The 23,865-nt window shown below is 35.1% G+C and overlaps 2 protein-coding genes and 1 non-coding gene across 6 annotated transcripts; all 3 read left to right on the top strand.

Moving 5' to 3' along the window:
* The first annotated feature begins 9,594 nt into the window (after positions 1 to 9,594).
* On the top strand, positions 9,595 to 9,665 carry TRNAG-GCC (transfer RNA glycine (anticodon GCC)). The gene has a single exon. It is a non-coding gene; the product is annotated as a tRNA-Gly (tRNA).
* A 623-nt stretch (positions 9,666 to 10,288) lies between these two features.
* On the top strand, positions 10,289 to 11,905 carry LOC127798920 (uncharacterized). Of its 3 annotated transcripts, none has more exons than XM_052332566.1 (3): positions 10,289 to 10,997; positions 11,081 to 11,386; positions 11,640 to 11,905. In XM_052332566.1, the coding sequence occupies exons 1-3, from the start codon at positions 10,467 to 10,469 to the stop codon at positions 11,694 to 11,696; spliced, it is 894 nt and encodes a 297-aa protein (XP_052188526.1). In that variant the 5' UTR covers positions 10,289 to 10,466; the 3' UTR covers positions 11,697 to 11,905. The 3 variants fall into 3 exon arrangements, with proteins under 3 accessions (XP_052188526.1, XP_052188528.1, XP_052188527.1); XM_052332568.1 differs by having other exon boundaries at positions 10,291 to 10,997; positions 11,081 to 11,382; positions 11,647 to 11,905; XM_052332567.1 differs by having other exon boundaries at positions 10,298 to 10,997; positions 11,081 to 11,378.
* Positions 11,906 to 15,836: 3,931 nt separating this feature from the next.
* Positions 15,837 to 23,446, top strand: LOC127800495 (uncharacterized). Of its 2 annotated transcripts, none has more exons than XR_008022821.1 (16): positions 15,837 to 16,197; positions 16,277 to 16,402; positions 16,549 to 16,608; positions 17,413 to 17,526; positions 17,653 to 17,740; positions 18,551 to 18,696; positions 18,781 to 18,882; positions 20,405 to 20,476; positions 20,551 to 20,650; positions 20,737 to 20,819; positions 22,053 to 22,130; positions 22,220 to 22,318; positions 22,410 to 22,460; positions 22,559 to 22,689; positions 22,777 to 22,818; positions 22,986 to 23,063. XR_008022821.1 is itself a non-coding variant. In XM_052335122.1 (16 exons), the coding sequence occupies exons 1-16, from the start codon at positions 16,042 to 16,044 to the stop codon at positions 23,064 to 23,066; spliced, it is 1,455 nt and encodes a 484-aa protein (XP_052191082.1). In that variant the 5' UTR covers positions 15,837 to 16,041; the 3' UTR covers positions 23,067 to 23,446. The 2 variants fall into 2 exon arrangements, 1 of the variants encoding a protein (XP_052191082.1); XM_052335122.1 differs by having other exon boundaries at positions 22,559 to 22,615; positions 22,986 to 23,446.
* The last annotated feature ends 419 nt before the right edge of the window (positions 23,447 to 23,865 follow it).

The following is a 23,865-nucleotide window of genomic DNA, read 5'->3' as shown; positions in this document are numbered from 1 at the left end:
ATAAGTAAGGAAGGAAACAACACCAGTTGGATACCTTTTGGGCTGAATGTAGACAAAGAACTCCCAAATTAAGTGTGCTTGACCTAGGGTAATCCAAGAATGGGTCACCCCCCTAGGAAGTTAGCATAGGCCCATCAGGGTAAGTTATCCTGAACCTTCCTATCACTCGATGCGAGGTGTTACAAAAATGTGTCAACATTTGGCACTGTCTGTGGGAACCCTTTGGCCGAACTATCATCTGTCACTCCTGAGACGGTCCACGCCCACGAGCGCCACCGCACTTAAGGGGGAGTCTCTGGCGATGGTGCGTTAGGGCCGGGTTCATCCCACCTCGGTCACCCAGATGGCAACTACCCAGAGGGTGACTGAGAGGCTCATAAGTGTGACGGGACTCCTAGTCGTCGAAGGGCGATAGTTGTGAGCTAACCCGTGGTTGTGGGCCCATGATGACACAATGTGTGTAATACCCCAAGAGTCTAAAGGAGGGCAGTATATATCGAGAATAAGTAAGGAATGAAACAACACCACCTGGATACCTTTTGGGCTGAATGTAGGCAGAGAACTCCTAAGTTAAGCGTGCTTGACTTGGGGTAATCCAAGGATGGGTGACCCCCCTGGGAAGTTCGCGTAGGCCCATTAAGGTAAGTTGTTCCAGACCTTCTTATCACTCGATGCGGGGTGGTACAAAAATGTGTGTCAACAATAGTCAGGCCATAATTATAGAAATAATCCCACAATCAATGGAAATAAGATAAGGTGGATCGATTGATTGATGTGATTTCTGACACTCCCCTTCAAACTGGAGAGTATATGTTGACTATTTCTTGGTTGCATGTAATCACTTAAAATCTTGCTAGTGGAAGCTCTTTAGTTAGAATATTTGCTAATTGATTTTTATTGGCTTGTAAGGAGTGGTTATTAAGCCCTTGTCTAATTTTTCTTTGATAAAGTATCTATCCATCTCTAAAAGTTTAGTATGATCATGTTGAATTGGATTATGTGCAATATTAATAACAGATTTATTGTTACAATACAGTTTTATTGTATTTTCTGGTTTGATCTTGAGATCATTCAAAATAATTCTTAGCTATAGAAATTCACACTCCATGGGCCATAGTTCTAAACTTTACCTCAACACTTGATTTAGCAACCACACTTTATTTTTTACTCTTTTATGTGACCAAAGTTTCCTTCGAGGATTGTACAATGACCTAATGTTGATCTTTTGTCCTTAAGTAAACCTACATAATCAACATCTGAATAGGTTTCTAGAGTTGTATTATCATTGTTCCGAAACATGATTCCTTTATCTATAGTTGCTTTCAAGTAGTGTCAGGATACGATTTACATCCTGTAGGTGTTATTTACTTGGGTCATGCATAAATTGATCAACTACTACCACGAAGTAAGCAATATTAGGCTTGGTGTGGGACAAATATATTAACTTGTCAACTAAACTTTGATAACTACATTTATTAACTCTATTGCCTCCATCTTTTGCTCTTATTATGTGTTTTAGGTCAATGGGAGAACTTATTGCTTTACTGTTAAGTTTTCTTGTTTCCTTTAAAAGGTTTAAAATATACTTCATTTGGGATAAAAATATACTATTTTTGGAGTAGGTTATCTCAATTTTTAAAAAATATTTCAACCTCTCAAGATCTTTAATTTCAAATTCTGGGGCCAAATGTTCCCTTATAACAATTCTTTTAGTATCATCATTCCCTATGACAATAATATCATCAATGTAAACTAATAAGGTTGTGATCTTACATTTTCTATTATATTTTATGAACATGGTATGATCTCCCTGACTCTATTTGTATCTCATTTGTCTTATTGCCTTTGTAAATCTTCCAAACCACTAATTTGGAGAGTATTTTAGTCCATACAAGACCCTTTTCAAATAATCCACTTTATTATCTCCAAATAACTTTTCGAACTCACGTGGAGGCTTAATATAAATTTCATTTTCTAAGTCACCATAGAGGTGTTAAATATAAACCCTTAAGACCAATTCTAGTGACACAATAGGGTTTGATCTTATAATTCTTTAAACTCTATTTAATGGTAAGTTTTATGTTTAATTTAAATTACGATATGGTTTGAATTGAACATACAAATATCATTTAGTATAATAAGGAGTGAATACTATTCTTAATTATTAAAAATAATCGAAATGGATAATCCACAATACATTATACTATAAATATGTTCCTGACTATAAAGTTCATAACCAGGATAATTAGCAACTCGTAAAGGTTGGCACATAGTCTTCCTCTTTGTTCTGTATAAAATACCGAAAGATAAGATTAGTGAATCTCGTATCATTCTATATGATATATAAAAGAAAGACGAGTAGGTACTCATTATAGAAACGAGTTCACTGAACTGGACTGTTAATATTGAATCACATGGGTTTTATCTCACGGGTCAATGATTCAATATTAACTACGGATTTGCATTAGTCTTTAAACCTGAGATGACATGGATATATGTGTGTTGGTGGATTATGATATCAACGATATTATATGGTTGTCCTAATCAGGGATAGTTGGTCGTATCTATGTGCCCAGTTCAGTGATACAAGAGGTATGTGTGCATCAAACATGAAATCTATCACCTCGAGATATACGAGGAGGATATCCTATGCGATCTAGTGGTCATTTGATGATAAATCCTCGGCCGAGATAATATGATGACGGAATTTGGATTCTGTAGAGGTTGTGTCATATTAGTCAAGTTGGATTATTGGATTTGGTCATATGACAAGATCGAGAGATTTGACCTTTTGTCTGTGATCTCATATCTCATTAGGATATAGAATGATAGAGGGACTGTATTGCATGGCACCGTAGTATAAGGTTCACATTCTCGCTTCACATTAAATTAGATAATAATGATATATTGTTTGATGCCACTTATGATTTACGAGAATTAATAATTGATTAATTTTCGTTGTCAATTTAATTGTGAACCCATAAAGTCTCACCCAATAGAAATTGTTTTAAAAGAAAAAGAGCAAATTTAGTAATTATGGAATTACAAAATTATAAGTGTAATTATTTATTAAATAAATAAGAATAATTAAATAATTAATATGATTATTTATTTAATTATCAAGTTGGATTGGGCTTTTTGCTAGCACCTAAAGCCCAATCTAATAGAACTTGGGGTTTTAGGGTTTATGCCCATAAATAGGCTATTAAACCTAGAATCCAAGATATCAATTAATTGAATCCAAACAAAAATTTTTGAGAAAAATTTCTACATCATTTCTTTCTTCAAATCTCTTGGAGTCTTGGCGATTTAAGGTGGACCAACTCGACATCTCACACGTGGGAGATATACGGCGGGCTAATCGACAACGAAATCAGATTTCGTCATGAATGTAACCTTTCATTTATGTCTTCGATTTAACCGTAAGATTTGAAAAACGTGATACCAATAAAATAAGATTTTATTTTTTCGCTGCGTATGATCAGATCATAATTTCTAACAAGAGGAAGACATTTTTAACATCAAACTGCAATAGTGGCTAATTAAACAACCAACAAGAGAAATGAGTATCCTAACCGTATTCATCTTGGCTAAATGAGAGAATGTTTCTTGATAATGTATCACATATGTTTGCATGTATCCTTTTGTTACCAATCATGTTTTGTATCTTTCGAGTGTCCCATTAGATTTGTATTTCAATGTAAACATCTATTTACGTTTTTTATTCTTTCATCTAGGTGTTAACAAATTACACGTATGGCGGTACAGGTAAAATTAATTTTTTTTCTCAAATGTATAAGATACACACAACAGAATATATAAACACACACCATGCACAACTTGGGTATTTAAGTAACACGTATATTCATTATATGAATACAATAAATGCATACTTAAAGTTCAATGTCATGTTGGGGTATAGAAACTAGTTTTGTACTGGGACTGATTCCACTTTATGTTGTGGTAGTCCTAGGCTGTCCTCACCTAACGTGAAGTCTGACACCGTTCCAGTCACCTCTTCTTGTGTTAGACTAAAGGTTGCATGTATCACCAGCACCCACATCTCAAAATACCCGCGTGACAATCACATACCTGTGATTTTTAACAGAAGCAGAAGAAGAAGGCAAAAGCAAAAATTAAAGAGGAAAGCTTGTAGTAAGAAGCTCTGTAATTTTCTTATATTTATCCCGTCCATTGTTCCTACTACCTCACCCTTTAGCCTTCACAATTTCACGCCACATGTAGCACTATTAGGAAGCTAAATTGGTGACAAGAAGTTGACTTCCCAATCTCTAGGAGTCGACTTTCATAGGGGAAAGTCAACTTATTTGTCCGGCAAATCAACATTTAACTTGTTGTTTTTCAAAACATATTGGGCACACGATATCGATACCAAACGCAACACTATATGATGTGTGACTTTCTAGATTTACTACCTATTAGCAATCAGATAACATCAAAATCTATTTCTTTAACGACCCGATAATGGTTAAAAACATGTTATTGGTGGTCATTGTAATTAGTGGTTGGGGTGCCTATTTTGTGGTGATTAGAAGAATGAATGTGCCTTCGACATTAAGAGTATTAGGAATTAAATTATCATTATGAGTTAAAGATGGAGGAATATATAATTTTAATATTCGATATATTCATGATATTAAAAAAAAGAAAAAATAATAATAGGTTCAAATAAGTACAAGTTAGAAAAGGTAAGGTAAAGATTATATATAATATATATTACATGGAGACTGAGGAAATATTATACTTTTATATTATTATTATTGTGTTATACGTGAGAATATTATATAATAACTGGGAAAATGGAAGCTAGGGGAAGTTTAGAATTTGAAAAAAGCGTACTGCCGAAATGCAAGGATAAGTGTGTGCACCTGAATATGATATTGTTATTGGGTATATTTATATATGTATGTGTATACATATAAGGGATGACGGTTTAACATATGGATAGGTATATTATAGTATATAATATCTTATTTAAGTAAAGGAAAATAGAAAGTGGAAAGCAATTGAGAAACATTTTAGGGGTGGCCGTGCATAAGTATATGAATATATATATATATAATATATGTATTGAGTTAACATAAATTATAATAATAGTATATTATATTAATGATATATAATATATTATGTAATAGAATATATTTTATATTATATTAGCATCAATGGTGGAAGCACTTCGAGACAATGGACGCTTAAGGAGACCTCTTCCTCCATAGCCAATATAAAGTATACATATGCATATAAATATAATATATGATAATATGGGTTGGTTTATAAAATAAAAAGGCAGCAGAATTCGTCTCCATTCTTCTTCCCTTGTTCCACGTGCTACTCATTAGATAAAAACAATAGAATATATATATATGTTATAAGGTGTTAGTGGAAATAAAGGATGGAGTAGAAGATACATATAATATAGTGGCTCACCATTCTCCTCTCGTCCATGCATGCTCCAATTTTATACAATAGCAATAGAATACCATATATATTATATAATATGCAAAGAAAAGGCAGAAGCTTCTTTCATTCTTCTCCAATCTTCTATTTTCTTTGTAAGCATGTCCAACCTACCTCATCTAAGAAAAATATTTATATAAAATATATTAAATTTTAATTGTGTATAGACTGTGTTCATATTTAAATTTATTTAGAGATGCATTAGAGAGAAATGTCATCCATCCTTAAGCATTAGTCGGACAAAATTAGAACACCTCGAATAAATAAAAAAAATATACATTAAGTTGATGGAAGAAAAGCTGATAAAAGAGGAGATGATTGCTATAATCAATCTTAGCCATGTAAATTGGGAGTCATGTAAAGTGAATGATGGGCTAAGAAGGGTTACGTTCACCTATTAAAGGAGATGAACAAAATCACACTCTCGGCTAAGTGGGTTTCTCATGATGGGCTCAAGAATTGAGGAGGAAACCATAGCTTGTGGTTGGGAATTGTAGCAAAAGAATGAGAAAATTGTAGTAAATGAATGGACTGAGAACAAGGTGGACGGCTGGGCTAGCTATAAATAGTGAGAAAAAGAAACGGAAATTAGAGAATAGAATGCAAGAAGGAAATTGGGAGAAGGGCAGGGAGGAAAATTAGAAGAGGTAGCAATAGCGTGGAAGGCTTAGCAAATAGGGAAAAAGATAGTGTGGCAAAAAAGTAAGGGGATATTTAAATGAGGTGGAATTAATGTTAATTATTATATTTAGATAATTCTTGGATTATGTTAGATTAAAGAAATTTTGAGAAATATCACCGCAAATCCTAACAGCTTAAACGGTATTCATCGAGGAAGGCACTGTCCATTTCTAATTTACACTCAAAAAATTATTATTTTATATATATATATATTATCATATTTGAAAATCTTCACAACATATAGAATGAGGTGTTATAAAATACGAAAAATGTTATTGAAATATCATTGTGTACACCTTAAACTACACAATGATGTACTAATGTCTAAAATGCTCTCACCTAAAGTGGTGAGCTGCGGTGAGACGTAATGAGACGATGAATATTTATATTATTTATGTGCCTTATGTAGCGTAAAATGTACATAAATGATGTATAAATAACACAACCTATAAAATATACATGATCTAATAGTTGGAATTATCACGAGACTCATCTCTACCCTCATTTGAAAAATATGCATATGAAAAATACTTTTATTGTTATTATATATTCTTGGCTAATGATGACAAAAATATTTTAACAATGAAATTATCAAAAGTAATATTTAAAAAATGTTTATGCAATTAATATTATTTAAAAAATATAAAGTTATGATTTTAAATGTAATTAAGGGTTATTTTATCCAAAAGTTAGGAGCCCCACAATACTAAAATTGAAATATCACAAAAATAAAACTAGAGTACCCCCAAAAAATTCTATTTCGGTATTCTACCAGTGTGAGATATAAATTTTTAATATATTATACAAATTTTAAATCAAGACTCAATTAGGAGGCTATTTGGCTTAGCGGTTTGACTGCTTGTAAGTTGCACAAGTAACTTATAAGCTATATAGTGTTTTATGGTAAAGTGTTTGATAATAATATTAAGCTTAAAAGTTATATAACTTAAAAGCTATGTTAATAGCGTTTAGAAAAAGATGATACCTCCAACTTTGGCAAGAAACGCTACTGCGTTAACTTAGAAAAATACTATTTTGCCCTAAAATATTTTTCATATTTACATGTTTGTCCCTGCTATCTACTCCTCAATTGCTATCTTCTCCCATCATCTTCCATTTCGCTTATGTTTTGCCATTATCGTCGCTACTGCCGTCGTCCCTCCTCCATAACTATTGTCATTGTCATCCAACTAGACAGCCACAAGCAACCTCATGTGGGTAGGTCACGCCATCCCACATCTAGTTCCAGATCCGCCGCTTCTATTCTGCCATTATTGCTACAAGTCATCGTCGCCCCTTCTCCATAACTGTCGTCGCTGTCGCCTATCTGGGCCATCGCCCCCACCCTCATCTCCTCCGTCCCTATCGCTCACTGCGTGTATGTATATATATATTATATATATAACAACAGTTATATGTATATATATAATACATATAATAATATTGTATTAATATATTTTTAATAATTATATATAATTTATCAATATTTAATGATAAAAATTTTAAATCATTCAATACTATATTTATTTTAGTTTTTTTTATCAAGTTTTGATAACTTATCAGCTCTTTTAAACCAAACATATAACTAATAATTGATAATTTAAAAACACATCTATCCAAACACATTATCAACTTAAACACTATATAACTTTTAATTTAAAATGTGAATAACTTAAAACTATTGAAAAAAAAAGCTAAGCCAAAAAGCCTTAGATCATACCTAATTTGGTAATTGATTTGATTGATTTGTTTTTACTTTACAATATCATAGACTCAATAACAATTTAACTTTGATTTAATTTATATTAAAGTAGGCCTAATCCCAAATGTTATAACTGTTATAATGTTTTCATTTGTTTTTTATTTTTGTAAGTGACTATTTTAACCTTTATTGCTATTGAAGTATATGTTGCAGTAGGTATTGCTTTGTTTTGATTAGGTGAAATGTGTTTTTCAAGAGAAAGTATTTTTATGAGTTTTTACATGGTGTGTGACCAAAATGAAAATAGATTATAATAAAAATTATTGTTAATATAAAATAATTAATATAAGATATCAACCGAGCAACACTTCCTATCCCTGTGGCACTGGGCTGCTAACTCTAACTTAATCAACTTAGATAGTATTTGTTAATTAAGATATATGTTGAAAAAAAGTAAGATATGGAAAGTATTTCAGATAAAAATATTTTTCATTATTTTTGTTAAATTTATCTAACAACTTTTAGAAAAAAATCATGTGACTTCTTATCTAGAATTATTCAGATAAATTTATTTCTTTCTTCAGATAAAATTATTTTGAACCTTACAAATAAGAAAAAATAAATTATATGTCTCTCAATATATTTAAAAAAATTTAACAAATAGTTTGATAAAAATATTAAAATATTTTCTATCCTTATTTTGATCATTCCATATCTTGATTCAAAAAATATTTCAATCTTATATTGATACGAGCTTACCTTGTTCATTTTAACAAACACTATCTTAAGAAATAGATGAAAAAATAACTTAGGTTGTGTTCTCTTTGCTGTTTTCAAGTCATTTTTAGTTTTCAATTTTCTAAAATAATGAAAACGCGTTCTCTTTACTGTTTTTAAAAATGCATTTTTGAAAACAAAAAAAAAAAATTGTAAAGAAAACTCAAAACAACAAAAAGTTGTTTTGAGTGTTTTCATCCAAAACAAACTCAAAACACGTTTATTTATTTATTTATTCATATTTTATTATTATAATAAAAAAATATTACAAAATTCATTAACTTTAAAATGTAGATATTTTTTTAATAATTTATAAACATTAAATATTTTTAATTTACTGAATAATCAAATTTATTGAATAAAATATCATTAAAAAATTATTTTCAAAATGACAAAGAGAACGCGTTTTCAATTTTCTAAAAACAAACTACCAAAATAAAAAATTAAAAATGAATTCAGAATTCAAAACTGAAAATTGAAAAGTAAAAAGAACGCAACCTTAGATTTCTTATTGACCTAACTAACTCATTTTTCCTTCTCCTTCGAAGTAATGAAAAATTGTTGATGTTTTTGTTCAAACCCCTACTAAATAATATGTAAAAAGGTTTTATGCTAAAACAAACAATGCCTTACCAACTTTTTTTTTTTTTCTCATATTTTGATTATAATGATTTAACCTTATCAAAAGTCAATAGTGTATAATGTTAGAAAATTTGAAACCATCTTTCTTTATGTTTTTTTATTTCATGGCATAAAGTTAAGAAAAATAAAAATTATTTTCTATATAACTGAATAGGTCTTGAGTTTTATGTTTTTTTTAATTAAAAATTTAATTACTCAACAGTAATTAAGTTCTTCTATCCCAACATAACGTTAATATTTTTATGGAGGTAATGCATTTCCCATCTTTTTGTTTGGAAGAGATAATCTATAAAGTGAGGCAAGCATCACAAGCAGCACCAGTGGTCTAGTGGTAGAATAGTACCCTGCCACGGTACAGACCCGGGTTCGATTCCCGGCTGGTGCATCAGTTTGTATTTTTGCAATATTTTTGGCTCCGTGACCTCGCATTAATCGCTTCAGACCCGACCCGACATCCTACCGAAGATGGGGCCCACATACACCTGTAGGTAGGTGGGTTCACGAGGATCCATCTTAAAGAGAATTGCCGACTTGGAAAGCATTAAATCTGGAACGATATTTTAGGGAATCAAATTAATTAAATAGAATCGAGAAAATCATATATTAAATTTTAAATAAAAAATAAAAAATAAAAAATAACGTTAATAATTTATTTTAAAATTAATTTATATTAATAATTTATTGTTTTGACTATTTAAATAATATTATTAGTTAATTATATATTTTAAAAGACAATGTATTTATCATCAATTAATAGAATCTTTTGAGTATTAAAAATAATATAAGATAGTTATATTTATTTAAATAGAAAATATACTTATTACATTTTACTCTTAAAATTATAATTAATATTTTATATAAAAATGAAACAAAATAAATAAAAATTCATATTTTAATCAAACAGGCTTTCGTCCGTCACGTGCTTCACCCATCTTGCCGGCTACGGGGAGTACACGTATTTACCGACCCGGTGCCGCATCCAATCACTTCCCAACGAATCCTGCAGAGCTGGAGTTATAACGCGGAAGTTACTGGCTACGGCGCCAACACATGATCGCCAATAGACACTTGCCATCACGCGCGCTCATCCACGTCCCATCACTATAAAACCACGTCCAATTCGCTTTCCCGGCGGGTTCAAGATCAGCCGCGATCCAATCTGCAACCGGGTCCGATTCAGCTTGAAATGGAGCTCTTCCGGAAAGCCAAAACGATCCGGCTACGGAGCCACCGCGAGACGTACTTGCTGGCGGAGGAGGACCAAGAGTCGGTGTGCCAAGACCGGCAAGGCCTGAGCAAGCGGGCGGAGTGGACGGTGGAGTTCGTCGACGGCTTCGATGCCGTCGTCCGCCTGAAGAGCTGCTACGGGAAGTACCTGACGGCGGCGGACGAGCAGTTTCTGCTGGGCGTCACTGGCCGGAAAGTGACGCAATCGCTGCCGAGGAAGCTGGACTCGCAGGTGGAGTGGGAGCCGGTGAGGGAAGGATTTCAGGTGCGGCTGAAGACTCGGTACGGGAACTATCTCAGGGCGAACGGCGGGCTGCCGCCGTGGAGGAACTCCATCACGCACGATGTTCCCTTCCGGCACATGGATTGGATATTGTGGGAAGTCGACATTGTTGAGCTCCGGCCGGAGGCGTACGCTCCCGAACCGGGTTCAATGCCGCTTGCCCGGTCCGATTCTGCATCTTCTTTCCATCTTCGCTCCAAACTTGAGGTGAGATATCCGGTCAATTACATTGATTTGTCAGTGAGAATTGCATTTTTCATCCAATTAAATTACATTGTTTGTATATGCAGCCGGGCGATTGCTTAGCGAAGCCTGAAGGCCGGATTATCTATTACAGCGTTGTGGAAGACGAAGACAAGATTGAGGAAGAAAGAGAGAGTGGGGATGAGCCATATTCGTCTTTCAGGTTTAGAGGGCATGGGTTGGAGGAATTGACTGAAAAGCTGGAAGAAGAGACGGGGCTGGAGGATGTGATCGTGTGCTCCCGGAATCCGCTCACTGGAAAGCTTTATCCTCTTAGGTCAGATCTTCCTCTTCCTCCTAACAACGCAGACATGCATCTTGTCCTGGTTCCTCCTTCCTCGACAGGTTGGTTGGTTAGTTCGTTCTCTCCCCGTATTATTATTATTATTATTTGGTTGGTTGAGAAGAGAAAAAGAGAAAAAGAAGAGAAGAGGAAAGGAGGCAGAGGGGGCCTAGACGGCGTTGCCTTGGCCCTGGCCCCTGACTGCCAAAAAGGTGTCTTTTTGGCCTATAGGATTGTAATTTCATTTGCAGTCTGAATTGATTTTAATGAAGTAGAAGGTAAATTGTTTTCGTCTTTAAGATGTGTGGTTTGTGTTGTGGCAGTGGGCAGAGAGTTGGCTCCGGAGACTCCCACTTCAACGTGACGGACCACCCAGATGATGTGGAGAGGTTCTGCTTCTGCATATTGATTGCTTATTTCCATTCCCATGGCAGAATGTTAAATCTGGTTTTACTACTACGATTACGAAGAACATCTGATCTGTGGTTATGCATTTTCTGTCGCAAATGGGTCTCAATTTGGTAAATGTGTGTAGAGAGAAAGATGCCGTCTGCAATACAAATAAATGCATTCTTGACTTAGAGGACAATATTGTTTTGGAAGTTGTTTGATGTGATGTGCGCGGCAATTACAGTCAGTCATGACGATGTTCATTTTGATTTAACCCATACGTGGTTATGAAGTCAATTGTTAGCAAGTGCCATTGAAACAGATCAAAACTCTTATTTATGTATTGAATTACTTAAACAAATAGGGCATAAGCCTCTCCACCTATTTCCTTATAGGCATTTGGCCTCCATTACACCTGTCATACTCAATTTTTAATTTCGCTATAATCACACGTCTCATTTCTTATAAAATTGTACGTGAGATACGTGTGTATTCTCAATGAGTTGTTGATGAGAGTGGGGGAGATAGATCGTTTATAAGCACCCCTACTCGGATATCCTAGCCGCTTGGACTACCCGAACGGGAGCACTTACGGAAGAGAAAAAATAATGAAACACGAGACAAAAACCACCCCAGCATGCATACACGAAAACACAGCGGAAGTAAAGCTCAAGACATGCATGCATGCACTATGGGTACCCCTCTAACACAGCGGTCACAAGATAAATAAAAGAATACGAACTCCTGTGCCGACATACACAAGACTCGAGAAAACACCTGGCACAGTACGAAATAATAGAGCAAATTCTACTTAGATATCAGAGTGGATAGGGATTGACTAGACTGCTTGTACACCACACCGACTCTGCCGTTAAAACTGACTCCCTTGCTATGGCCCACGCTGGCACTACCTAGAATGATGGAAAGCAAAGTGAGTCGAGAGACTCAGCAAGTATGAAGAAAAGAAAAACTGAAGGCTGAACATAACAAGAAAACTCTTCCCAAATAAACCCCCATGTACACACAAGCCATGAGACGCTACAACACAATAGTGGAGCATAATAAAAGCACATACTGGTCCTTGAGGCCCACACAAGACACACGGCACCCAAGTCCCATACCAACCTGCCGCTGCCCTGAAAGGCAACAAATATTTCCACAAACCTGCGCGCACAATCCCGGGTCGGTACTCCCGTCACTCGTATCCGTCGGTACTCCCGACAACCGAGCCATAGGCTCTCTCGGAACGGTACTCCCGTCCGAGAACTAAATACTACCAGTATCCATACAATGCACATAGAAATGCAATGGCGTAGTGAGCATCAACGTGATACAAGGCGCCCATACATCCAGGCATCAGGCCATGCTCCGCCCACATAGTAAACCACACGCCATGCATATGCCACGCTGGATGCAACCTAACCAAACTAGAATGTCCGTGTCCAAGCAAACTCAATAAATGAATATCCCAACATGCATCTTGTACCCATGTGCATATCAAATCATGAACAGTAATACAAGATATCTAATCATGCAGTAAATCACATACCGGCAGAGCTAGTCAGCAGCGCCCGGCACCGGTCAACGGCCAGTGACTAGGAGTGTCCACTCGACGGTCCACTTCAGGGCCGTACAATAGTCTACCCCAACGTCACTAACAACTGACCCCTACCCTACTGCTCGATAGCTTTAACCAAACTGTAAATAAATCCGATAAAATCGTAAATAAACCCGCACTTCTAGGAACCTAGTTCCCAAGTTGGTTTAGCATCATTCCCAAAAGAATGGGGGGCGATACAAACCTCCGTAGACTCATAACAAATAAACTCTAAAAGTTCTGGATTTAATTTAAATTAATCCCAATAAATAATAATTCAACAAATAAGGTCAGGTACCGAATTAAAGTAAGGGAGATGATAAAATACGAGAAACTACGAAGTCTCTCACAGGAATTAAAGAACACAAGGAGAGGGTTAGAAACTTGCCTTTACACGACCGTTTCCTCTATTTCTTGCATTCCCGCTACGAAGTAAAACGTTTAATAACATTTAATAACGATTAATAAAACCCGAGACTCACATTATTTAAATTTAACCGTATAATATAATTAATTTAGCCATCTAAATCCTACATAGGCACCTCGTAATTAAAATCCCAATAAATCTCATATTTCTTTTAAATTAAATCATGCCCAAAACATCCTTAATTCATATAATTAATACGCAAAATCAAACCGAATTAAGGGAAGACAAGGGGTTCACCAAATGGAAATAGATCGCAAGGGTAGAGGAGAACTTGCCTTGTTCAGTTGATTACAGCGTTTCCACGCTTAAACATCACCAAATTAATACACGCTGTAAATTAGATTAAACTCCCAAAATTAATAAAATTGAGCCCAAAATTAAATTCCAACCGTATAAAATGATTTATACACATTTATTTACTTACCGAAATAATTAAACTGCGATTAAACTTCTTTTAATCTGAGATTTCTCCCACAAAAATAGCCCTGCGCGCTGCTTCTTCTTCTTCCTTTTTTTTTTCCTCTGATTCTGCTTCGAATTTGGCCGAAATCGGCCTTAAAATCGCAGCAAAAATGCTGCTTTAACACAAGGTAAATTGGGCGGCCCATAGCGCGCCACGTGGCGTGCCCAGCAGCCGCACATGGCTGCCACCGCCTTGCCCAAAACGACGCCGTTTTGGGCAAGGGTTTTGGCTGAAAAATTAGCCAAAATCCTTCAGCGCGCACGCCTGCTCCGCCTCGAACCCGTGACCTCCTTTATCTCCCGCGCACGTGGCCGCTTTCTTTAGCTATTATATGCGGCCAATTGAATTTAAAATGAACCATGGCCACTTCCGCAATTCACATTTAAACCCCCACAGCTTTCTTAAATTGCACACTCGCCCGAAGTTCAATTCCTCTTAAACCCCAAATTTTTAGAAAATCCACTAAATTAATTTATTTTCTTATATCTCCAAATTTTTAAATAAATTAATATTTTCTTTTAACTCACAAATATTCAATAATCACCACAACCACAATAATTAATATTTCTATTAAACCCCCCCCAAAAAAAAAATATTTAACAATCAACTTATATGCAATAATTACTAAGTATCAACCATTCACCAAATTATTCAATTCCAATAAATCAAAATCACTTCAAATGCAAAATTTAGCAATTATTAATTGTTCCCAACTAAATTAATAATCATTTATTTAATTTCCAAATTTCGGGATATTACATCGTTGGTGAGGAAAGAGAAGGAAATAGAAATTGTTAACGAGAAAAGGAAGAGGAAACAATGGTCAGTGGTGAAGGAAGAGGGAGAAAAAAAAGATTGTCAACGAATAAGGTGATAGGCCGATTGACCAATGGGTGGGTTAATCGGCTGGTGGGTCGGTCAACCAAGGCAAGAGCGACGATGGATGGGTCATCGGCGACCTCTAGTTCTTTCTCATTTCTCGCTAATGATCTACTCACAGTGCGCGTGTATCTTATGCGCTATCTTGTGAGACATGAGGTGTCTAATTGTAGCAAAATTAAAAATTCAGAAGCATGATATGTTAATTTTCAAATTGGAGGACCAAATGACTATAAGGATGTGTTTGATAGCATGAAAAATATATGAAAAATGTTTCATCCAAGAAATTGAATTCCATGTTTGTTATTTGACATACTATATTTTTTATGAAATTGAATTTTATGGTACAATTATTAAAATATCATTTGACCTATTTTTTATGAAAAATTTTATCTAATAGAGGGTGATTTTTTGTTTTTCATGTAAGTCGAAAAGAGTTTTCTTTTTTAACTAAATGTTAATTGAAAAAAGATAAAAAAGAAAAATATTTTTCAATTTCATGGAAACAATTCCCACCTCCCATTAGTTGCAATTTTTTATGGAAAAATAGGTCAAAATATTCTTCAATGTGTTGTACCATAAATTTTTTTTATGAAAAATATTAAGTAATCAAATATTCAAGCATGAAAATTTTTTTAGTGATGTGATATATTTTATCAAAAATAATTTCAATTAATATACGTTTAATTGCAAGTACGGAAAGAAAAGAAGGGAACTCGGAACTTGCGTTATAAAATAAAAAAAAAATTAGAATGACACTTTGGCTAAATCCGCCGCCGCCACGGCCACCGCCAGCCAGCCCTCATAATAATCTGTCGTTCGATTTACATTAACATTGGCTGTAGCCTGTTGGTGTCTATGTCTCAACGGAAGAGAAGAAAATCCAGAAGAACAAGAACACAGGAAGCTTTGCCATAGCTGATAGCTCTGGGTTCTTACTCCTTTGATTTTCCATCGAACTTCCCGGTCATGAACGCCGTCACAAGCTTCAAGCTCAATTGCTTCTTCCTTAAACTTGGATTTCCTTCCAAACCTTCAACCATTTTCATTAATTCTAGCCATTTCCTCTCCTCCCCCACGACAAGAAGATGCTGCAGTACAATTGCGCTCTCCTTGTCTCAAAAGGTATCGTTTGTATGTGTGTGCTCTTTTAGTCTTTTTCTTTCCTCTACTTTTTCTGAACGTTTGATTTAATGGGTGGTAGTCAAGTGAAGAGCTGCTAGTGGTGGTTGGTGGCGGCGCGGCTGGAATATATGGAGCAATTAGGGCTAAAACTGTAGGCCCTAATCTGAACGTGGTGGTTTTTGAAAAGGGGAAGCCTTTGTCAAAGGTTTGTATTTTCGAATTTCTTCATTTGGATTATCAGACACTTCTGAATTATCTTTTTTGTAGTTTAAGATAATCTTGATTGATCAAATGAAAAAGAAAATATAGGATTGTGTAAATTTTCTAAAAGAAAGATGCTGTTTTTGGCAGGTTAAAGTTTCCGGAGGTGGCCGGTGCAATGTAACAAATGGGCATTGTTCCGACAATTTGGTGGGCATTTTCACGTTTTGATTTTATCATTTTTGTCTATTTATTTTGCTGGGTCGTTAACTGGTCTTTAGGACTAAAATTTTTTTATTGATCCAAACCAATCAATAGAAATTTTTTAGTCCTAAAAATGAGGTATAACAAATATACATCATCTGAAATAATGTGTATTATTTAATGTTCCTTAACCATGGTTAGCATTGCCTTATTTTTTTAATCTTCCTTTCTTTGTGCCACCACAATATTTTTTTGAATTCTTTGCCTCCGGATTCAAGTATGTTAATTGTTATCTTACTGAGTCTTTATTGGGACTCTTTTAGTAAGTTTTACCAACTGCTCCTTTTGTATGATGATTTCATACATCACTTAATGACTGTTTACATCACTTAATGACTGTTTTTCCCTTTGTCTGCTATATATGACTTCCAAATGGTTATCACTAGCATTGAACACGTATTTGTGATTACGATTTGCAGAAATTTAAGGATGACACGCGTGTATTGAAATCAAATTCAAACATGGAGCACCTTATGATTTTATTATTTTCATTTACTTAACAACATATAATATTTCCTAGATGCAAAGAAAAAAATTCTACTTGACTCTGACATTGCCTAACCTTGTACATAGCAAGTGAAATTTCAATATAAATGATTCAACTGGAAGGTTGCTTTTCTAGTGTGGTGTGGAACTAATGCAATCTGGCATTTTTTCTTTCTTTATATTAACTATTTTGCTTAACTTGAGCCTCTTACATGATTCCATATATGTGTACATCTGTGCATATAATGCTGACTGTGTGCATAGATTTTGGCAGAAAATTATCCCAGGGGCTATAAGGAACTTAGAGGCTCTTTCTTTAAGACGCATGGTCCAAAGGATACTATGGCCTGGTTTTCTAATCATGGGGTGGAACTGAAGGTTATTTTAGGAACCTGCATATTGGGAATCCTTTCTGCTATTTTTTATTATGTATTGCTTTTGTTTTCAATATTATTATTTGCTTCAATCAATCAATAATTAGAATGAGTATTATTCTGATCTCAGACTGAGGGTGATGGAAGGGTATTTCCTGTCAGTAACAACTCATCCTCTGTTGTTGATTGCCTTATGTCTGAAGCAAAGCACAGAGGAGGTATCTACTCAATATTTTATTGACTTGTCTATTTCCATTTACCTCTGAATCTATTAATTCATTTTATTTGTCTTTTCCTGGAAGATGGTATTGGGCTATTTTTCATTGTTATTTGGGGGAGACTGGTTTGGCCTTATTGCTTCAAGTTTCACTGCACCAATCCTAACCTACTCCTGCCCCAATAATTGATATGGTTACTCCTTTTCACGAGGTGAATGAACCAGGTTTTCTTGTGTGTATATATGAAGAAAATCTTATTTATCGACTGGTTCTGTCAATCTGTTAGGTCCAACAACAATCATTGGAAATTTGGTAGGACAACTTATTAAGTATTAAGAACCCGTGCGGCATTATTATGAACTTCTGTCCCATCATTTATCATCTTTATCTGGTTTTGCGGAATAGGCCACATGGCATAAAATCACAGGGATGCCATGGGTCTCAGGGATTCATCATCAAGAAAAAAATATGGAATTGTCTTCTCTGTTAGCAAGGATTCTATCCTGGTGTTTGATAGCATAAACACATTTCCTTCTTGCCATTACACACATATAGTCAAGAAAGAGAATAATGTAGCATCTTTTAGGGGAATCCTTGCCTCTTTTGCATTGGAGCATAAACATTTCCTGTACTGATATTGTCTTTAATGTTAAGTTCACTGCCTGCTTCCTACTGGTAATGGTTTGGGTTCTTTTTCTGAAGTTTTATTATCTCATGGTGATTCACTTTTCGTACATCTTAGAATAATGCTTTTTTAATATTTCTAACATAAACAAGCAGCCTATTCTGAAATAACTGTTCTTCAATCAGTTAAACTGCAAACTGGAAAAGTTGTTACAAGTGCATCAATGACACTGGCTGGGAAATTCCTTCTCAAGATTGAGAAGCGAACTGTTGACATTGTGGAATTTGTTGAAGCTGATTATTTATTAATTGCTAGTGGGAGTCGCAAGCAGGTTTTTTACTCTAGTAGATATATTGAGATTGCAGTCTATGCAGATTAGTTTTGATGCTATTAGATCTTATTTTTGCTGTTCCAGGGGTATACTCTTGCTACTCAACTTGGTCACTCCATAGTAGAACCAGTACCAAGTTTATTTACTTTCAAGATTGAGGATCCCCAGTTGGCAGAGTTGTCTGGGGTATTACTCTCTTTTAAGTAATTTATATTCTTCCATTACTAGTTCTACCTTCTTTTATCGTTGCTCTGAAACTTAGTGATGCAAGCGATGTATCATCATATTTTTGAATTTTTCATATACCTGCAATGTGTATTGGATTATTCTTCCCTTGTCATAGAATTTAGGATGTGAAGACGAGAAACAAACATTTTGTTGAAAATAAAAGTGAGTAGCTACATTATGGGTTTTATTCACTGATGGAGGTAGGATTCTTGCATTGGTTGGTGCAGTTCAGGTAATGCATGATTTCTAGGACTAGTGCAGGAAATATGTGGCAATTGTTTTATTACTAGACACACTGTCTGGAAGATTATGCAATGAAAGATTAAAAGCGACATTGCTATGAACACTTAACCACAACAATCTAGCTATCCTTGTAACCCTCTTACACCTCTAGCTCCTTTCTGCTAAGGTCTAAAAGATTCTTAGACCGCACTTTTATGGTTCTGGTCCAACTTGAGCTTTTATCCTTCTAGTTTATCTCATCTTATCTCTTATCTCTGAACAGATGTGCCTCCCCAACAAAACTCCCTTTACAACTTTTTCTTTATGTATCAGCACCTAGAGGCCTTGGGTCCTAAAAAGGCAGAGTGTATTCCTCTGATACATGAAATAAGTACAAAAACGCCAAACATTGCTATTTCACTTTATCTGTTTCCACTAACAGTAATCCTTTGCCTCTCAAGTCTCAAGTGATTTCTCAAAAGTCAGGTCTAGAGTTGAGCTCAATTTAATGGGTTCTCTTTCTGTGGGTAGCCCAAGCCCGCTCCCAGCTTTGATTTTGTGAAAATAGACGGACAGTAAAAATGAAATTAATCTGTTCATTTGTCATTAGTTAGATGAAGAGACATTTGGTTACCTTAATGGAGTTATAATTACTTCCACCATTTAGCTGACCTTTAAATTGTTCATTATGGCATTGGATCCTTGGCTAAAACCGCATTGGATGAACATCTGCAAGGACTATTATGGTGCTTGTTTCAATTTAACAGTTGATTCCCTTTGTCTGTAACAATTCTAAGTTGATCTCTACATGCTTGAAATGAATGCTATTGGTTTCTGAAACAGCCTTCTAGTAACTTCCATTGTGTGAGTTCTTTTCATTGTTAACATTTTCCTTCCCCCTTTTATTGGTTGAGATTACCTCTTTAAACATCACAAGTTTATGCCTTCAAAATCTATAGAGACAATGATTTTCCATTTTCTGCTGTAGAGTATGTTTCCCCAAATATGCCAGTGGTAGGTGTAACTTTTTAGCATTTCTCTATAAGGATATTTCTATAGCATTCTAAGTTCTTATATCATTATGTACAGGGCATTTTCTCTCTTTACACATGATTGCTCTCAAAAAAAAAAAAAAAAAGAAAGAAAAGAAAAGGTTCTTATGTTAGTATTATGCATGATTTACCTTTATTGGAACTACTAATAACATTTGATTCCTCTCTCCGCAATATCACATGCTAGTTTTATTTTTCATGCCCAGGTTACATTCTCTAAGGTTAAAGCAAAGCTAAAGTTAGAAACTACTGGGAGGAGTATACCACAGCTAACGCAGGCATGCTTTTCTTATTGGTTTGCTTATGTTTCACAAGAATCTGTGAGGGGTAATGCGAAATTTTGTAACTATAGGTTGGAGCCATGCTAGTCACACACTGGGGACTGAGTGGCCCAGTAATCCTTAGGTTATCTGCTTGGGGTGCTCGTGATCTATCCAGCTCAGATTATAAAGGTAAAGGATGGTCCTGTTCTTTTGTTTTCCATTCTTTTTAATAGTTTAAGCTTCTCTCTCTTCAACTTGATAGCATACCAATTCAGGGATACTATATGTTGATTTTGCTCCTGACATTCATGTTGAAGATGTCAAGTCCATTCTTAGTCGACACAAAAATCAGTTTGTGGTAATACTTTTCTCTTACCTTTGTTACTTGTTGAGCTAATAACAGATGCTGAATTTATGTACTAGGATTGCCCCCTTTCCAATGGGGTGAATATTGTCATGCTTGTCCATGAAGAAAAAAAAAAGACCAACAAGTACATAGGTTGTCAAGCTGTAGAATACTACAACAATCATGTCTTAATCCCACTAGGAGAGTGGTAGTAGAATATTGTTTTTGTTTTTGATTTTTTTTACCAGAGCACCTACTCTATGTAGATTGGGCATACAGATAACAACAAAAACAACAACATATCATATCATTTGTCTAAACTAAAGACTAAAATTCATGTTGTTTGATCTGACAAGTTTTACGATGGCTGTTGGTTGCCTAAAGCAGCCCTCCTTTGCTTGGGCTTGGGACTGGGTGTAAATAGGAATCCACGGGCAAACTTATTGGGCATACATGCATTATTATGTCCCTTATATGGGAATTTACCAAAGTTTTGCAAGTTAGTACAAAAAAACTGTAATGAAAAGTTATTGCTGATAAATTTTGCAAATGGGAGTGTAAAGGCATGAAAGAAAAGGTTTTGTTGAAGTTGAAATTGAGGCTGTACTAAGAATGGCAATGTGTGAGCTATCGGGTGAGTTTGCTTCAACTCTACCCCAAGATGAATCAGAAAAACAACCCCCCCCCCCCCCCCCTCTTCCCATGCCAAATACCAGTCAGGTTTTGTGTTTAAATTGTATACTTGCTTTTCTACTAAGAGAATGCATATTATTGCTGTTTAAGTTAAATGGGTTGGGAGTATAAGTACAGGTCAAGTACGTAACACTAACAAGATACAATATAGTAAGAAATTATAATCTTATATGAGAAGACTATTATGGTCTTACTAATAAAAAATAGGTATACCCAAAACCTAAACCAAACCTGCAATCAGGTTTTATAGAACCCTTATAACCTGCTCCAAAGCCATATAGTGCACACCGTAGCTGTCCTATTAAGTGCAAGGTAGGATAGAAGACCCTCCGTTTCAGGCATATTTTCACCCCAGGACATATAACTCACTTTAAGAATAACAAGCTTGTTATAAGTCAACCTCTAGGCAGTCCTGTTCCCTGTTGTTAAATTGTTATTTTTACAGGCAACAGTCCCAATTATTCTATTCTGCTTTTATTGATTCTACTGTTGTAGAAACAACAACACTTTGATTTCTTGCTGCTGTGAATATGTGTACTTTCACCCCTGCAGAAGCAAAAAGTGCTGAATTCCTCTCCTCCAGAACTTGGCCTTGCAAAGAGATTTTGGAAATATATGTTAGACCGTGAGGTTGTGTAATCTTCTTATTGCAAGATTATATGCTGTTGGTGCCACTGGAACTTTACTTGCATCTAATGTTTTTCTATACCCATAAGCAGGGCTTAAATGAGGATATCTTATGGGCGTCCGTTTCAAATAGTGCATTACTATCTCTTGCTTCAAAATTGAAGCATTGTTCATTCAGAGTAAAAGGAAAGGTACAAATTCAGACTCTTGAAAAAATGTTTTTTTTCACCTCCTTTTGTTATTTGTGCTCGAAAGGGTAATATCAACTTTTCAACTATGAAGGGCCAATTTAAGGATGAGTTTGTCACTGCTGGAGGCGTGCCATTATCCGAGGTTCTCTCTCTCTCTCTCTCTCTCTCTCTCTCTCTCTCTCGTACGTAAGCTCGCTCGTGTGCATTAATTTAGCTTTGAAACTCTTGTGTTTTGTGAAGGTGACGCTTAGCACAATGGAGAGCAAGGTCCAATCAAATTTATTCTTCGCCGGAGAGGTAGCTTGCTGTTCTTGCTAACCTCTGATTTCTCATTTTCTCACACTATCCATATTAGCCGATACGCTCTCATGGTTGGACTCCGTCTAAGTGCTTATTTTATAGTATTCCCAGAGGATTATAAGGCACCCATGCACTCAAAGTTTCTTAAACCTCTGTAGGTACTGAATGTTGACGGCGTAACTGGCGGCTTCAATTTCCAGGTAACGCATACATATTCAAAAAATAATAATATTACGTGGCTTGTGTTTGAGTTTGAGTTGTGAAGAACGTCTCTTTATGAAAAAAAAAGAAAAAAGTATATATGTGTATATATATATATATATATTATACTTACTATCTCGTTTTGAATCATTGGTCGTGGTTGCAGAATGCTTGGTCGGGCGGATATATTGCAGGAACAAGCATAGGCAATCGACTAGTAGAGGGTGGTGGGAGGGAGGGAGTGTAGTTTTATATGATAAATAAAGAGTAATATTCTAACAGCAGGTCTTCTGAAATAGAAGACTTGCATAATAGCTGTTACTAAACCACAGATGCAATGGACATCATATTGGTCCATCCATGAACACTGTACACATATCATTAGAAGTCATTTTTATGTAGGATTATAGAAAACGGAGCCATTTTTGACATGTCAAACCTGTCACGTTGTTTTCTAAGTTAATTCTGGCTGTCTTGCTCTACACGTCACGGTTTTGAAAATAAAAGTTGCTTTCTTCATAATTTGAAAGCAACATTATCATTATTATAAGGCTACCCATCTTTTGATGATAGACTAAAACCTTGCCATAAAGTCTATCTGTATCTTTTGTGGTTTGAATTATTTCAATAATAAAGATTTAGACATCATATCTTTGAAATTGAAGATAACTATAAATACCATTTCTCACGTTTGAAAAAATATATATAGCGAGTACTTTTATGTTTTGAAGTTTTATTGTAATTTTTCTCTTTATCGGTAGTTAATTTTAGTTAAATATATTCATAAACAATCAAAATACCTTTATATTTACAAATCTCTCTCTCTCTCTCTCTCTCTGTATATATATATATATACACTATATATATATTTAGTTTGAGGTGTATTTAGCTGATGAACCTCTATGGATTTGTGGTTTTTTGCACAAATTCATATGGGTTCATGTAGGTTCATCACGTGTCAAGGTGAATCGTATTGGGTTTTTTCAATTTTTTATTTTTATTTTTCAAAATAATAGAGAGATAAAAAAGAACGAAAGGACTTGTAT

This window comes from Diospyros lotus, chromosome 4 (genome assembly GCF_014633365.1).
Source record: "Diospyros lotus cultivar Yz01 chromosome 4, ASM1463336v1, whole genome shotgun sequence".
In the NCBI taxonomy this organism is placed as follows: domain Eukaryota; kingdom Viridiplantae; phylum Streptophyta; class Magnoliopsida; order Ericales; family Ebenaceae; genus Diospyros; species Diospyros lotus.
Note: the sequence above shows the minus strand (reverse complement) of the source record. Positions and strands in the feature narration are given on the sequence as shown.